General features: G+C 37.3%; 1 protein-coding gene across 1 annotated transcript in view; it reads left to right on the top strand.

Annotated features, from left to right (window-relative positions):
• The first annotated feature begins 11050 nt into the window (after positions 1-11050).
• The window catches only part of Tmx4 (thioredoxin related transmembrane protein 4), a 48825-nt gene continuing 42397 nt past the window's right edge, over positions 11051-17478 (top strand). Inside the window, exon 1 of the mRNA XM_004840808.3 lies at positions 11051-11421. Coding sequence (XP_004840865.1) covers positions 11246-11421 — 176 coding nt within the window. The 5' untranslated portion in view covers positions 11051-11245. The remainder of the gene's footprint in view (positions 11422-17478) is intronic.

Raw genomic sequence — 17478 nt, forward strand, 5'->3', positions numbered from 1 at the left:
CACAACTAGGATAGGAATGGCACAGCAGAAGCAAAATCTTTACATGTAGATGTAATGATCATCTACAGAGAAAATACTAAGAAATCTTTAGGAGCCCCTAGAACTTGTACTTGAATTTACCAGGATTAGAAAACACAAGGTATATAAAAATTCAGGTCTGTGTATACTTGCTGTAAATGAAGAATTGGATATTGAAATTTAAAAGTTATGTAGGAGCACAAAGGACCTAGAAAAGATAAAAACAAAAACAAAAACAGTGTTGGAAGACATTTAGTACCTAATTTTAAGACTTCTTCTAAAGCTACAGTAATCAAGGCAGTGTTGGTGTAAGGAAAGACATGTAGATCATTTGAATAAAACAGAGAATCTAGAAATAGAACCACACATATATGGTCCACTGAGTTTTGAAAGATTATTTAACATTAGCATTTTATAGAATATAAACTCAATTCAAGAGCCGAGGAGGAGATAGTGTTTTCAGCAAATGGCACTAGAACACCTGGTATCCGTATATAAAAAATTAACCTCAACCCTTTTTTTCCATACATGAAAATAACTTGAAGGGATCTATAAACTTAAATAAGAGAGCCTAAAAATATAAAACTTTAAGAAGAAATTATAAGGGAAAATATTTATGAATTCAGGGTAGGCAAGAACTACCTAGGATACAAAAAACATGATGTATAAAAGAAAAAAATTGATAAATGAGATTCCATCAAAATTTAGAACTTTAAATGACATCATTAAAATGAAAAGTAGTCCTTAAACAGACCATATTTACAATGCATATAATCTATGACCAGAATATATAAAGAATTCTTAGAGCTCAGTAATAGACAACCCAATTAAAATGTAGACATAAGAAGATGATAAATAGCCAGTATAGCACAAGGAATGGTGTGCAACTCTAGAATCAGAAAAATACTAATCAGTACAATAATAAGATTGAATTATACACTCATTAGGGAGATGAAGTCCAAAGTTTCAAAAGCCTTGTCCTGACTTTCTCTTTTTGTTGGATTCTCCCCCTTTGCATTTAATTTGTCATGCCCAATGGATTCATTCTGCTGGGTTTCCTGGGGTTGTGATCCTCATTGTCTTTTCCTAGGGTATTGTCTAAAATTTTTTGGAGTGCCAGTTTGGTATTCATGAAGTTCCTGAGGTGCTCTTTGTCATGAAAGTATCTTATTTCTCCAACAATTTTGAAAGATAGTTTTGCAGGGTACATCAATCTGGGTTGGAGGCTGTTTTCCTTTAGGGCTTGAAATACATCACTCCAAGCTCTTCTTGCCTTGAGGGTTTGCATTGAGAAGTCTGCTGTGATTCTGATGGGCTTTCCTTTGTATGTGATTTGTTTCTTTTCTCTCACTGCTTGTAGAATTTTGTTCTTCTGTTGGATTTCTGGAATCCTAACTATTGTATGCCTATGTGTAGATTTTTTTTGATTAAGGCTATTTGGAGTCCTATATGCCTCACTTATCTGTATGTCAAGTTCTTTTCCCCTCCTTGGGAAGTTTTCTGCCATCACTTCTGTGAGCAGTTTTTTAATGTCATCTGCACTCTCTCCTCTTTCTTTATTGACTCCAATCAGTCTTATGTTATTCTTCTTTGCATCGTCTAGCAGCTGCTGGATTGATTTCTCGTGTTCCCTTACAATTTTAAAGCAATTTTTGTTTTCCTCCTCACTAATTGCAATTTTATCTTCTATATGTGAAATTCTATCCTCACATTGGTTCATTCTGCTGTGCAGACTTTCGATGGAGTTTTTAAACTCTTGGAAATCTGTTTGTATCTGTTTTATGGATTTCATTTGTTTCCTATGTTGGGATGCCATCATGTTCCTCAGATCCTCTATTTTTTTTATCTGTGTCCTCTCTAGATTTATTAATCATGTCTTGCACCATGAGCACAATCTTTGCTGTTATCTGAGTAATTATTTCTGATTTCATTTTTCCCAGATCCTCTTTTGTTGCCAGTTCAGAGAGTCCAGGTGGTTGAGTATCAGATTGTTCCATCTCATTTCCCTTTGGGGTTGCCGTAGGTGATCGGGAACTCTGTTTTTGAGGCTTGCTTATGTGTTTTCTCATTTCCACGGGGCGGGGGGGGGGGTGCTTCTGGCACCCACGTGGCTCACCTTCCCTAGGGAGCTTCCTTCCGGGTTCTGGGACCGGCTGAGCTTCTCTGCCCTAGGAGCCTGGGATGCCAGCGGGGGAGCTTCCTTCTGGGTGCTGGGACTGGCTGAGCTTCTCTGTCCTCTGGGCCGGGAGCGGCGGGACTCAGTACCGTGGGTGGTCTGGTGGTCCAGTGTCCTGTGCGTCTTTGTAATGTGGAACCAGGTGGCTGTACAGAGGAGCAGGACGAGTGTCCAGTGGATTGTTGCCGGGGTGTGGGCTGATTCGGTGAGCTCCGCACAACTAAGATTCTCAATCTTATTGAAAAGAATTTAGCGTTATCTGGTAAGGTTGAAAATTTACATTCCCTATGATTTGGTGTTCCCATCCCATGTATGTAATATAGAGCAACTGGTATAAAGATGTCCTGAAGTTCATGTACAAAAATGGTCATTGGCCAGAGATTTAGCTCAGTGGTTTCACCGCCTGCTGCGCAAGTGCAAAGTCCCGAGTTCGATCCCTGGTACCAAAAATGGTCACAGCAGCACTGTCTGGGATTGTCTCAATCCAGCAACAATCTAAACATCAATTTACATTAAATATAGATATATACATATATATATTATATATAATGTTTTGTCCATACAATGACATATTATCCAAGAATTTAAATGAAAATACTCTAGCTACATTCACCAAAATGTGTAAGTCTCAGACACAATGTCAGGGAAGTAATATGCTAAAGAATACCTGTTGGAAATATAACATTCATCTAAAAATTGCATACATATAAAATTCAGGACAGGTAGAATTCTTTCCCAATATTTAGTGACCCATACTGTAAACTCTGAAAATAGTCAAGTACATGCGGTCATGTATGTTGAGATAGAGATCACCTCTAGAAGGGACAGAGTGCGACAGAGTGCTTTGGATGGCTGAGGGCTGGGTAAAGAGCTTCAGCAGTACTGATGATGTTTTCTGTGTCTTCTTCTATGTGATTTACATGAGTGTAAATGTTTGAGTAGAGGTCCAGGTTTCTTTTGACATTTTGGCTTTTTAGTGTGGAGTGCAGTTTGGTCATTTCAGAATATTTAGTAGTGTCCTTGGCCTCTTCCTACTAGATAGCCATGATGTCCTATACACCTCAAATTCTGACAATCAAAATGGCTCCAGACATAGCCAGAGGTCCTCTGGAAAAGGTAAGATTATCTCCTATTCTCTGCTGAGAATGATGGTAACAGTATTTTCTGATGAAAATCTCTATAAACACAAAAACAGCTGTTATTCTTGCACAACAGCTAAGATGATTTTGACGTGTACCTACCATCTTCTGACAAAAGTAAAAAGTTGAGAGATATTTGCATAATTTCTCCCAGGAGCATTTTCTGCTGTTCTTCCAAACCTTGGGTTTGAGGTTACTCCTATTTTCTGTCCAGTGAGAGTTTCTGAAGCCACTAGTTTACAGAAGGGAAATTTTTAATCACCTTGAATGATTTGATGAAAAGTCCCTATTTTGCATGGCATAAAATAAAATAAAATCAATAAAGTAAAGTAAACCTCTTAAAACTACCCTATAATTTCTAGTTCTTTGGTAAGAAAGAAGTGTCTTTATTGCATTGTCTCTCTGGTGTAAGAAACTGAAAATGTAAATAGGGACCAAAATGTATAATAGACAATGTGAAATAAGAAAAAACTGTTTAGGAGGGGGAACTAGAGAAGGGGGACAGGGAAAGGAAGGAAGGAAAAAGAAAAAAATGAGGAAGTAAAAACTGGAAACAGGGCTTTTGTAAATAAAAAAGGGGAAGAGGGGTTAAAAGGAGGGGAGGGGAATGGGAAAAAATCAAGATACATCATGTAAAGTTACAAATTTCCTATGTGAATGTGATTGCTATGTAAGTCTAAATTGTACCAATAAAATTAAAAATGACCAAAAAAAAAGTTAGCTGGGCCCGGTATGGTGGCACACGCCTGTAATTCCAGCCCTTGGGAGGCTAAAGCAGGAGGATTGCTGTGAGTTCAAGATCAGCCTGAACTACATAGTGAGACCCAGTCTCAAAAAAAAAAAAAAAAAAAAGACCCACAAAAAACAAAAAAGTGTTAGCTAAGCTTATTTTAAAGTTGTTAAACCTTTGTGTGCTGTATAGGTCAGCCCATTTAACAAAGTTTAGCTTTGTTTAAATGTTTCTTTTCATTGTGTAACAAGTTTCTAGAATCCTTTTATGGCTTCATTATTTCATGTGTAACAGGAGGCTTTGCTCTTTAGATGAATATAAAATTAGTATCCAAAAAAATTTTAAGAGCATTTAAAACTTGTCATCAGTGGACTAAAACATCCAGAAATATTTTTCAGTTAATCTGGCAACTTATTTGAAGGTATGGAAGATATATCTGTATATATTTGTGCACATGTGTGTGTGTGTGCGTGCATGTGTGTGTTTTCTTGTGTGTTTATATTGATCTATTTCTCTATTTGCTTCTTTTTGTAGCGCTATCTCCCTATTTTATTGTAATTTTATAGTAGATTTTGATGCCTAAGAGAACCAAGACCTACAACAGTGCTCCTTTTCAAAACCTTATCGGCTAGTCATAGCATTAAATTTTAAGATAGAGTTTTAGAAATAAAAAAAAGATCTTTGTTAAATTTTGGTCAGCATTGCATTAGACTTTTAATGGGAGAATTTATCTCTATGCTGAACAAAGTTATCCATCTTTTATTCTATGTCTTTCATGTCTTTATAAATTTTTAAAGAATATTTTTTCTATTGGATGGAATCTTTGTCCATGTTACATTTTAAATTTTTTTCCTACTGGTGTAAAGAAAAAGAAATGATTTGTATATATATTACTTATATTCAGCTGCTGCTTCCCTGGGCTTACTTATTAGTTCTTTAAAAATTAGTGGATTTTCTTTCATCAAGACATGGTCCTAGGGTTATTTCTCAAAGACTTACAAGGCTCCTTCTGGATTTGTTTCTAGTAACTGCTCTGGGTATACTTCATCTCATTTCCATTCATCATGGCTTCTTCTACCATCTGTTCTAGGACATATTACTGTGTCCTATTTAAATTCTTCCTTCTACCTCTTGTTCCTGTAAGGCATTTAGCAAATCTGTTTGTGTAATTACATTCCTTTAATATTATTACTTTGTAGACTAATTTTACATCACTGCTTAGGTTATTTAATATTTCCATACCAGTTTCACAATCCTCAATAGAGAAACCGTTATATATTATTATTTCTATACTCTATTATTATAGAATTTTTGTTATCTGAATGCAATCTTCTTATCTCCCTTTCATTAGCCTCTTAACATTAAGTTTAAATTGCCAATTATATCAAAGACTTTGGCTGGTAATTATGGATTAAAAGCTTGTACCATCGGTATATAAATTTTATCTCTCTTAAAAATTGTTTCCTTATATTCATTATTCAAGGAAGTATGTTTTTAGAATACAATGGGTCAGATCTGGTAGATCCTTCTTTACATAAATATTACCATATTATTTTGAATCTTTTTGAACACTGTTAACAAAAATTATGTGAAATTCTATGAGTACTTAAATACTGATGTTAAACCATTTGGTTGGCCAAGGGCTTGAAAACAATTCTCTCCAGTTCCTCTTTCCAAAAAAAGCATCTCAGAGGCTAATTGCAAAAGGTGAAAGGGAAGTGGCAATTCCTGTTCTCTTCTGTAGAAACATCACCTTCCTTCCTCCCCAGATACTTAAGCTATTAGTGATTAAGCCATCAGAAGAAGAAGGTGGGTCAGTCAGAACAGGCCAGGTGATGCTTCAGAGACAATTCCAAATTTCAGTGGCTTTTTGTTAAAGAGCGCCATCATTAGTTTTGCCACTTGTTAGTCTAGGCTATCTTTTAGTCCTTGTGTGACCAGAGGTTATGGTAGGAGTAACATACTGAGACTTTTTTTTTTCTAGTAATGGGGATCAAACGTACCCCACACCTCACATGCTTTTTAAAAACATTTTGTTTTGAGACAAGTCTCTCTAAATTGCTGATTTGCCTAAGCTATACTTGAACTTGCAATTCTGCCTCAGCCTCACAAGGTTCTGGTATTACAGGTGTGCCCCATCACACCTGGCTTTTCAAACTTCTCAATGGAAGTTCTAAGAAGCAGTGCAGCTTCTATATCACTGAGAACTCTTGCTGTGGAGAAAGTAAAATAGACCATGCTTGAGGAAGTTCACGCTAGCCTCATGGGAATTCCGGCAGCTAAGAAAGGTATCTGATCAATCCCCAGTCATCAGGTGGCATATGTGAGTACAAAAACCTTCAATTCTTGCCTTAGCTTCCAGGTTATCTGTCACCAGATGAAGGAACACAAGGTAAGAAAAAAGAAAGCTCCCCTGAGCCTATCAACCCCCTGAACCATGAGAGATAAGCTATGGAATGATTGATTATGCAGCAATAGCTAACTTTAATAGGATTTCATCAAAACTTATATTGTTTCCATGTGAAGTCCATTGAGAATCCAGGGAGCCATCCAGATCACCTGTTCTCCATGAGGCAGCTCAGCAGTTCAGGCTACTAGGGTCTTGCGTACTCCTAGATAATGAAATTTTCTTTATAATTTCCATGGCAGGAGAAGAAGGAAACACAAGAGCATCCTGGATCAGTGATTCAATGGTTCATTCAACCTGGATGAGACATTCATACCCCTTTTGCTCGTAGCTCATTGGCCAGAATTATTCACACTTGTGTGCCTAACTTCATAAGAGTATAGAAGAGAAGTTCCTTCTCTTTCCCATGGACTGGGAAAGAGAAGGAACTGGATATACATCTACCACATTCCTCCCTCTCTTGTTTTGATATCACTTCACCAAAGTGCAAGAAATTTATTTTCCTATCAGGAACCACATTATTGTATAACCATTGCTGTGGGAAAAAAAGGAACCCTTCTCCACTGTTGGTGGGAGTGTAGACTGGTGTAACCACTGTGGAAATCAGTATGGAGACACTTCAAAGAACTAGGATTAGAGGTCCTATTTGACCCAGCTATTCCCCTGCTGGGTATTTCCCAAAAGAATTAAAAGAATCATACCACAGTGATATATGTGCACCTGTGTTTATAGCAGCACAGTCTGTAATAGCTAAAACTTGGAAGCAGCCCAACTGCCCATCAAATGAAGACTGGACAAAGAAGATTTTTTTTAATATAACGTGGAGTACTACTCAGCCATAAAGAATGAGAACTAGATACATTCATAGCTAAATGGATGCACATTGAGGCCATACTCATAAGTGAAATAAATAGGACACACATGTGTAAATACCAAATAGTTTCTCTGGTGTGAGAAACTGAAAGTTTAAATAAGGACCAAAATGTATGATAGATACTGTGAAATAGGAAGAAAAGGTCCAAAGCGGAAGGGAAAGTGGGAAGGGGAAGGGAAATTAAAGAAGGGAAAGGAATAAATATGAGAAAAGGAAAAAAAAGGAAACAAAGTCTTTGTAAATAGAGAGGGCAGGAGAATGGGGGAAAAATAAGAACCAAGATATATTATGTAAGGTACAAATTCCCAATAATGAATGTCATCATATTGTATACTTAAAATGTACCAATAAAATTAATGAATTAAAAAAAAGAGAAAGAGCCAGTTCTAGGCTATTCACATGGTCTTGCCCAAGATTTAGTTCTTGGCAGGTTACTAGTGAGGCCTCAGATCTTCATAAGATGTTGGCTCATGGCCTCCTTCAATTCCTTATCATTTGAATCTCTCCATACAGAATTTCAAAGTGAGTAACCAAGAAGGGAGTTTCCAGAAAGCTGGAAATCCTAGGTTTTTTGTAAGCTTATTATAGAATACTCCATCACTTTTATCATATTCTATTAGCTAGAAGTGAGTCACTGGACCCAGCCCACACTTAAAAGGAAATTATCACAAAAGGTCCCGAGCATCAGCAGATGGGGATCTTGGAGACCATGTCAGAAGCTGCCTACCCTAAGTATTGCTATTTGGTGGGTATTTGCCATTCAGGGGACACAAAGATATATAAGATAAAGACCGTAACCTTAAAGAATTTCTAGTAAGGGTTGGAGAACTGAGGAGAGAGGGTGATCTCTAAGTTAATTATGTTAAATATGAAAGGGGTGTGGTAGAGTTATACAGAGGAGCTATTGGACCAAAGAAGACACAGTTGCTTACTCTGCATGGGCAATTGGAGGCACAATGTGAGCTACATGACAGAGGCTGCATAATGACTCACTAGGTAACTATTATAAACAGAATGAAGAAGCAAGGAGGCATAAAAGTACATAGTGTGCCTGAGGAATGGGAGTAGCTTTGTGCTACTGGATCATAGGGAATTGTGGGAATGGCAGAGGGCAGAGTGGGTGGAAGTGAAGCTGGATTGTGAAAAACATTGTGTGTTATGCTAAGTGAATATGGCTTTAGGGAAAACAGTTCTGTACAAGCCTCATAGGATTTTGTTGCCTCCAAATAATAACTTTCTTGGAGTAATACCATGCACTTGGCATTATACTTGTATCACCTTCACTGCCGTCTTTTGGAGCAGGTCCTGGTGTTTCCTACATTTAAGCAGACGCTTGGTAGAAACTGGCTTTAGCCCCAGATCACATGACCCAACACTGTCAGGACCAAGATGATATCAAGGTTTGACAACTGCTCCTTTTCTCTGTTCTGTGCCTTTCACTGTTCCTACCGCAAAGTATTTCTCACACATGCTTGCTGAATTGTTTCCTATCATCTTCTGCTGTTCTCTGCCTCAAGGCCAAGACGTGCAATCCTTGAACACACAATTTGTATTAGAGACGCTGCTTCAGTGATGAGTTTCTTTTGTGTCTAAGAGGCTTTCTCTCTCTTTTCCTCATTTTGAAGTGTTCCAACACATACAAAAGTAGGTAAGATAGGAAAATGAATTTAGCTTTAATACTGACCCTTTGTATCAGTGTTTACTAGAGGAACAGCTATAATACAAGATACACAAATATATAACAATTTATAGATTGGCTTATGATGGCCACCCACAGAATCAGGCGTGGAAGAGTGCAAAAGGTTTGTCTGCACCCTGGGGATTAAAGGATCCAGTGGAAGGCCTGGAGCTCTGTGTAGTGTCCTGTGCAAGTCCCTATCAGAGGCTGAATGCTGGGCACCTGAAGGCTGAAGGGTCCATGCTGGAGGCTGAAGAGTTGGTGCTGAAAGCCAGGAGACGACATCCAAGGTGAAAGCAAAGACAGGAGCTCCTCTGAAGGAAACAAGCAATTCTTCCTTCCTTGTTTCCCTTTTATATTGTGGAGATAATCCTCCCTAAGGTGAGTCTTCCATACTCAGAACTATGCTGAGCCAATGTAGTTGGGAGTTATTTACTTAAATTGACACAATCAATCAACCATCACACCTTTGTTTCACTCTTGTTTCATCCATTTTCCTTCCACTCTCCATATTTTATTTCTGGAGCAGTTTAAGCAAATTCTAAACATATTATTTCATCCATAATATCTTATGTAACAAATAAAGACTAAAAATGTGGTTGTAATATCTTTATTATATTCAAAAAAATTGGTAGTAAATTACTAATAGCAAATGTTATTTGTTTTACTCATCACATATCCTATACAAAAAAAGCTGCCCTGAAAAGAATGACAGATTTCCTGTTTTTGATTTCTTTTTATAAGCGCAGTAAAGTGCTTTCCATTGACTTTGTAGATTGATGTATAACCATAACAGTCTTAGTGACATTCAGTAACATTTTTCTAATTTCCAATAGTTTGTAAATTCTTCAGTGTTATATTTTGATGGTAAGAGCTAGGTCTACATAGGTTTTATCTAATACTAATTAACAGCTAATTCAAGCAAGATCTGTTCAAGTAGAATCAGTCTTCCCTATCTTACTGATTGGCAATTGACCTCGTATGTCCTTAGTATTCTCAGTTGTAAAGCTGTCTGTTTTAAACCCAGGCCAGAAACTACATATTTTTCAGGATATATTAACCACACAACTGAGTTTCAAGCTCTGCGCATCTAATTAATACATGTTTATAAAGTACACGTTAAAAAAGCTCACTCACTCTCTAATTGTAATCAGTCTTCTAGTACATTCAAGGTGCGGTGGTCCCAAGGCACAGATTTATCTAATATTCATGTGGAAAGAGATATGGAAACCATTTAAAGCTACATTCATTTTAGATCCGACAAAACTAGCTGAAACATGAGGTCCATTTTATTCCAGTTGGTAATGATATTATTAACTGCCTCATTTTAAGCAAATAACAATCGTATGACCTAGTTTCATCATTATGACCGATTAGGTGGCTTTCTTTGAGGTACACATCAGGAGCTCACTGACATCTTCCTCTCTCTTTCACCGAGCTCAACAGGTTTCTCCGTTTTTCATTAACTACACTTCTACTCCGCAGTCGACGGAGTCATTTTCTAACACCACTGAAGAGGGGACAGATTTTTAAATTACTGGCCACATCTCTTCTCTTTGGCGAAGGGGACACGCTTCATAACACACCCCTTTTTCTGGCCTGAGCGCCCCCAGAACACGCTCTAATTTAAACATTGGCTCGAAGGGAGGGGAAGGGGAAAGGAAAAGAGGGAAAGGAAAAACTATGAGAAAAGAAGGAAAAAAACGGAAATGGAATCTATGTAAATAGGGAAGGGTGGGGGGGGGGGTGAAGGGCACACAGGTAATGGGGGAAAAAATAAGAACCAAGATAGATCATGTACAGGTACAAACACCCAATGATAAATGTAAACTAATTGTATACCTAAAGTATACCAATAAAATGTACCAATAAAATTAATTTAAAAAAAACACAAAAAACCATTGGCTCATCTGTTTATTTTCAGCTTGGCCATCAGCAGAAAAGGCAGCCGTTGCCGTGGCAACCGACACCCCGGGCAACACGCGGCGCAAGGGGGTGTGGCCTCACGGGTCGCTGCCGATAAGAGGCGGTGCCAGCTGCCCGCCCTCCCTCCTCCCGAGCACGGTTTCCGTGAGCTGCCCGGCGCTGCCAGAGGCGGGGCGCCCCGCCATCTCCTCAAACCGCCTCAGAAGGCAGGTCAGGCGGGCGGGCCGGCGAGCGAGGCGGCGGCCCCGTGTCCCTGGGCCCTCAGCCTGCGGAGGAGCGTCGCCCACGCTCAGCAACATGGCGGGCGGGCGCTGCGGCCCGCTGTGGACTGCGCTCCTGATCGCCTGGGTCGCGGCGTTGGCCGTTGCCGAGGGCCCTGAGCAGGCCCTGGTGCCGGCGGAGCCGAGCCGGGTACAGCCCATGACCGCTTCCAACTGGACGTTGGTGATGGAGGGCGAGTGGATGCTGAAATTGTGAGTGTGCCCGTCCAACCCACTCGCCTCACCGCCGTCCTAGACGGGGCCTGGGGCCCGCCCAAATCGGAGACCTGCGGCGGCCTGGAACTGCGCATGCGTGCTTGGCCCGCTGCGGAGGGAGAGCATCCTGCACCTCGCTCACCGCTTTGCTTTAGGAAGAGCGCTTTAGGGATGGAGCAGGCAATTTTTCACAGGGAGGACGGAGGAGAGATGGCAATCCATAAAGAAACCCTGTGCTCTTTAGGTAGAGGTGTGCGCCTGCAGGAGAAGGCAGTCATTCAGTAACATTTACAATATGCATAGGGAGCACAGGCTGGGTAAGGTGCCTCCGGAGTGAATAAACGACTTGTACAAAATACCGTAGTCTTTTTAAAGACCTTGAGATGTACTTGTGAAAATAAAACGAGTGCCTTTTAATTTTTAAAACAAGATCACGAATAATGCTTATGTGTGTTAAAATTTTTAGAGGTAGGCCTTATAGGTGGGTGTAGTTTGTGCTAGTGTCATAAAGAAAACGTCATTAACAAATTGCCCCTTTTGAACAACAGACGGTAAATAATGATTAGTGCCTTTTTGTGAAGGAAGGGTGAACTATTTTTTCTTTTTTAGAAGAAAGTAAGAAATTTGTTGATTGTTGTTGAAAATTAACTTAGGAAGTGATCATTTGAAAGAAGATTTGAAGTTGACAGGGAACAGTGTTTGCATAGGATTTAGATACCATGATGGCCTTGTAGGGAAAATGAATTAAGTCTGTAAAAATAATTGCTGAGGTCACACGTTTGTGACCTGTGATTTCAGCTTTATAATTTTGCATTGACATTCTCAAAATTGTGTCTATCCACAACTAAATTTTGACTCTATTCATATTGCAAGATGCCTAAAGAGTGAAACCTGATTGTAAGATCAGACCAGAACATAACATTGTATTGCTCAAAAACCATGATGCAGGGCCGGGCATTTAGCTCAGTGGTTTCGTCGCCAGCTGCGCAAGCGCAAGGACCTGAGTTCGATCCCCGGTACCAAAAAAAAAAAAAAACAAAAAAACAAAATTAAAAAAAAAAACATGCTGCATATTATTTCTTCAAACATGCATTTAGCTTTTGGTTACAAAGACGGGAATATTTAGACTTCTACGTGAAATACCCTGGTTATAATAAATCAGTGAAACTATTAAAGCCATAAATACAATGTAGTAAAATAAACCACTTAGCTACTTTGGATGGAAATGAGGAAGTCATATTCCATTTATGAGGGAGACTTAAAGTAAGTGAAGCTTTGTACCAGGGCTGCTGTATTGGTAATAAATTGTAAGAACTTTAGGAAAACTGTATTTTATCAGGTAATGCTACACAAAGTCCTTTTATTCAGTAGATCCTTACACAGTGTAGTTTTTGTAGACATCAAGTTTCTGGTTAGAACTGAGTTTATCATGAACTAAAAATAATGAAAATGTGGGAAGGGGGAGGAGAGGAGATTAAAAAGAATTGAGATATATTAAGTACATGTACTTATTCTGTAAGTGATGTAAACATCATATACTGCAAACACATTAATAGAAGCTGAGTTTGTATATGTATGTAATGACAGAGCAGAAAGGTCTTCTTAATATTTAATGACATCAAATCCTTTATGGTACTTTTGGAAATTGCTTTTCCTTTTCTTTTTATTTTTTAAAGTTAAAGAACTAAGAATACTGAAGCTGTGAAGAGTGTGAGCCCAATAAGTCCTGATGAGTGAGAGGCAACATCTCCTATGTTTGGCTATTTTGATGGTTTAGTTGTTGCCTTTTCATAAAGGTACAGGGCTAGATGTAACAATCAGTTGCTATAAACTTGCTGTATGTCCAGTTGTATGGCATATGCTTGGGCTGTGATACAAGGAGAAGTAAGCTATGTAGACACCAGAGATCATTTTTATAGTTCCCTTTCCACTTCAGAATGAGTGCATAGGTGTAAGGCTGCAAAGGAGAGGCCTTAACCAGTACATCCATCTTCTTTCTGTATAGGAGAACCTCCCTACAAAGGTATTACTTTTGTAGGAATTCTTTTGTCTCTTGCCTGTTTTTTTTTTTTGTATCGTTAGATGCTACATTCTTCCCTTCGCAAAACATGCAACATTAAAAAAATGAATATTCTCAGTACCACTGTAGTCCTACTATACTTTTCTAATAGTTTAAATATTTTTTTCGACGTATATAACAGAAAAACAAAATGTGTTTATACTACTTCCCATGTCAACACTTTGTTCAGGTAAACCAGTCTTACCCTTGGAAGATTATCAGGAGTTTGCCGATGTCTTATTTAACTTCTCTAAAGAAGCGAGTTAGAAAACATTCTGATAGTAGTGAAAATCTGCTATCACTTTGGATGACATTTCTTTGTCCATTTACTTATGTGTTGTCTTTCTTCTAGGAATCTGTTCTTTTATATCTCATTTGTACAAAGCCCTTGTAATGAAATTAATAGTTTTATTGGTATGGATAGTTTAACAAGATAGCAGTGTTTGACTGCATTGAGATATGGAAAGCTCTGATTACAAAATTTAATTTGTTTAAATTTCATTGTATTTCAGAGTCAAGTTTTGAGTTCCTTGCCATTCAATTTTCAATTTGAAAAAGCACTTCTGTATTAAAGAGAAGTATCAGTTAAATATATAAAAATATACATATAAAATATATTTGCAGTAATTCACTGTTTTTATTTCCAAACCTTTTTACAAATCTGCTAAATTATTCCACTACTTTTTATATTTTCTTTAATGTTATGTGCTTATTTTATACTGTTTTTCTCGTTTGTTTTTATATATTGTTTTGTATTTACTCATTTCTACCATATCACCGTAATTGGCTTGCTGTAATTAAAAAATTTTTCTTCAGGTGCTTTCTTTATCTTTTTCCATTGTTTGATACTGTCCTTTATTCCATTGCTTTGCAACTTTTTGCTATTTTAAATACTTGCTTAGCTCTCATTGTATCAGTCTTTGCGAATACTACTTTTGTTCATTGGAGACACAAAGTAGACAATATGAAAACAGTCTTTGTACTGTTTTGATGGCTTTTTTTCTTCCAAAAGAAGTAAGTAGACATCCAAGTTGCTTAATTTACCTTTACACTAATATCTAGAGAAAAACTATATCTTTGAGTTAATTTTTTTTCTATAAAGCAGATCGATACCTATAAAGCATTACTTTTTCTTTGTTCTTGGGCTTCTCATGTTTCAGAATTGAGATGAGATATCTGGTGAGGGAGCAAGGCTTCATTTACTTCCCTAGGACCCCTTGATTTTGGTATTATCTTTCCAGGATCTTTTTTATGGAATGTGTTGAACTTGGACCTTAACTTGCCCATGTCAAATAGTTATGCTTTCTTTCAGTTTAATAGATTGTATTGATTGTTTGATTGAATTAAGAGATAGTCACAAAATGCTTATTATATATCGGGTTCAGGGTTGAGAAATTGGAGAAGACAAATGGGTTGCAAATCTGAAAGGACTGGCAGTCACTGTGCCCTGCAGGGACTAAATAGTACAAGTATCATTCATTTGTTTAGCCAAAATTTACTGAACACTTCCTCTGTGTTAGACTTTTATCAGTGGTTTTTGTTAGGGCACTATTGGTATTTTAGATTGTACAGCTGTTTGATGTATGTCCATGGCCGTGTGTTGTGAACCTTTAGTATTCTTAGTCCCTGCCCATTACATTCTATTAGTATTCTCAGTCCATGTGACATCAAAAAATTATAGTGCCCATCTCCTATGCACACTTCCAAGTGCTTCTAACTGAAAACCATTGTGCAAGGTATTTTTATGGATATTTAAACATATACAGAAGGGGAATCTCCTAAGCTAACATAGAAGTATTTGATTTCAGATTGTTTTCACAGAGGAAAGCAGTCCAACTTCAGGGAGTGCTTATGCTGGGGAAAGCAATGAATTATTCTCTTTCTAGAAAGTGTCATAATTTTTGTACAGCTGTGAATTTTTATTTTTCCTCTATAGTTTGTGATAAAATGTTCTAAAAATTATTTTCTGAAGAAAGTTGTTTCTCTGGTGTTAGAAATCAAAAGTGGAAATAAGGACTAAAATTGGGAGATTGGGTCAATAGTGTCCAAAAGTTGTGGGTTTCTTCTTATTCTGGTCAAGGAGGAGAGGTCTTCCAATGTCTGGGATTGAATGAATGTTTGAGACTTTGCCTAATGAGAAAGATATCTTTGGAATGGTATTTCCTAAGTCACAGGTAAGAATCCACATAGATGACTAGATGGGGGCTATGTTTAAGAATGGCACCTTTGAAATATTGTTGGTCCTAGCACCTGGTTGTCTACTCAAAGGCCTGCATCTTAGCTTTTTTTAACATCCGCTTAATCTGGCAGTCTGAATCCTTTTCCCCAACTGAACTCTGACTTTCATGCTCTCAGAAAATGCCCCACAGGACTGGGCCCTCCTTAACCCTATATCTTCCTTCTAATCTATGTAAATTCCTGTGGTGGCTATCTTATGTAAAATACAGAAAAAGGTATTGTACATAGTTTCTATTAAATGTTAAAACATGAAAAAAAGAGAAGTAGAAAGTAAGGAGTTCTAATAATTCACCAAATTATATATTCTGTGGTTTCAAAAATACTTCAATATATGTGCTAATTTGTTTCATTTATACCGCTAGGTCCTCTTAGTTCATTGAAAAGAAAGTTTGTGCTGCTGTCTGTTTCCTTTTGTAAGAGTCTTTTTGGTCTATGACTTGTACTCTAACATTTTGGCCATTCTTTTTTATTATGTTACACTGTATTAACTAATGTTACTTGTTAATTAATTTGTTATGAAAGTTTACTTTACTTTTTCATAGAAGTAAGACAATTTAAAAAATATTTTCTTTATTAATATCTACTTGTATTACATTGAAATAGTTTTTTTTTAAAAAAGAAAATAAATACATTTGAGCATAAGCTTTCAATTCTTGGATCATATAGAAGTGTTTCCAGACCTTTCAGAAAGGAGAAAATTAATGTAGTATATTTGTTGATATTTTGATTTAGTTCATTTATTAAGTCCTAGAAAAGTGAACCTCATATTCATCTTTCCTTTTCATTTTCACAGGTTCTGATGAGTGTTTTGGTCAAAGTAAATTCTAAGTAAAATAGATGGTTATTTTTCCATCTCATTTCTTCAAGAATAAGAAAAAGTCACAATTATTAGGAAAAGCTTGTGAGGTTAAAGCCAAGAGAGAAGGGGATAATATTGTACATTATTGGTGAATTTAAAGAAGAATCAGAGTTCTTCAAACACCTTGCTAGTGGAACCTCACTGTACTTTGTACATGAATCTAATGCGGGTAACAGAAGCTTTCTGTTGGATTTGATTTCCCAGAAATGGTTAAAAATATTAGACTGATATCTAAGTTGGTCTAATATAACAACATTTTAGCTATCCAGAATGTATTTCAAATGTCTTTGTAAACGTTACTAATTTTATATATCACCATCATCTGCAAAAGTTGAAATAGAAAAGATGTGGCTTACAGCTGCAGAACTATAGTGATGCTAACTCCCCATGAAGGTTCTTAAGTCAAAGAAGGATTATTTTGTTATCCTGAAATGCCTAAATGTACTGAATAATTTAATGTTCTTTTTCTGATGTTTGCAAACTGCTTAAATTTCATCTATGATTTGGAGATTTAGAAAATATGTAGAAAAGATGAGATACATTTCTTGATAAAGTATATAATTTTCCCTACAGTTTGTGTATTTATTCCGCATGCATTTATGGAACTCCTACTGTGTATTAGAAATGTATTTTGCCATGAAATATGCAGATTCAAAATCAACATTCAAATATGTCATTAAATTGTTCTCTGATCTCAGGGCACGGACAGTGAACTCTAATGGGAAGATTTAACCTAATTTTAGAATGACCTTGATATTGGCTATGATAGTCTTTTCTAGAGGTGGAGTTAGAGAGGTTTAACATCTGAGTCTTGACAAATCATTCTGCTTCTGGGGCTGGGCTACAGAGAAAAATACACGCTTTGGCTTTGGGCAGCCCTTTCTCTTCTGTGTTCTCC

This window comes from Heterocephalus glaber, unplaced genomic scaffold (genome assembly GCF_053883595.1).
Source record: "Heterocephalus glaber isolate CG9 unplaced genomic scaffold, H.glaber_assembly_v1.0 deba00001532, whole genome shotgun sequence".
In the NCBI taxonomy this organism is placed as follows: domain Eukaryota; kingdom Metazoa; phylum Chordata; class Mammalia; order Rodentia; family Bathyergidae; genus Heterocephalus; species Heterocephalus glaber.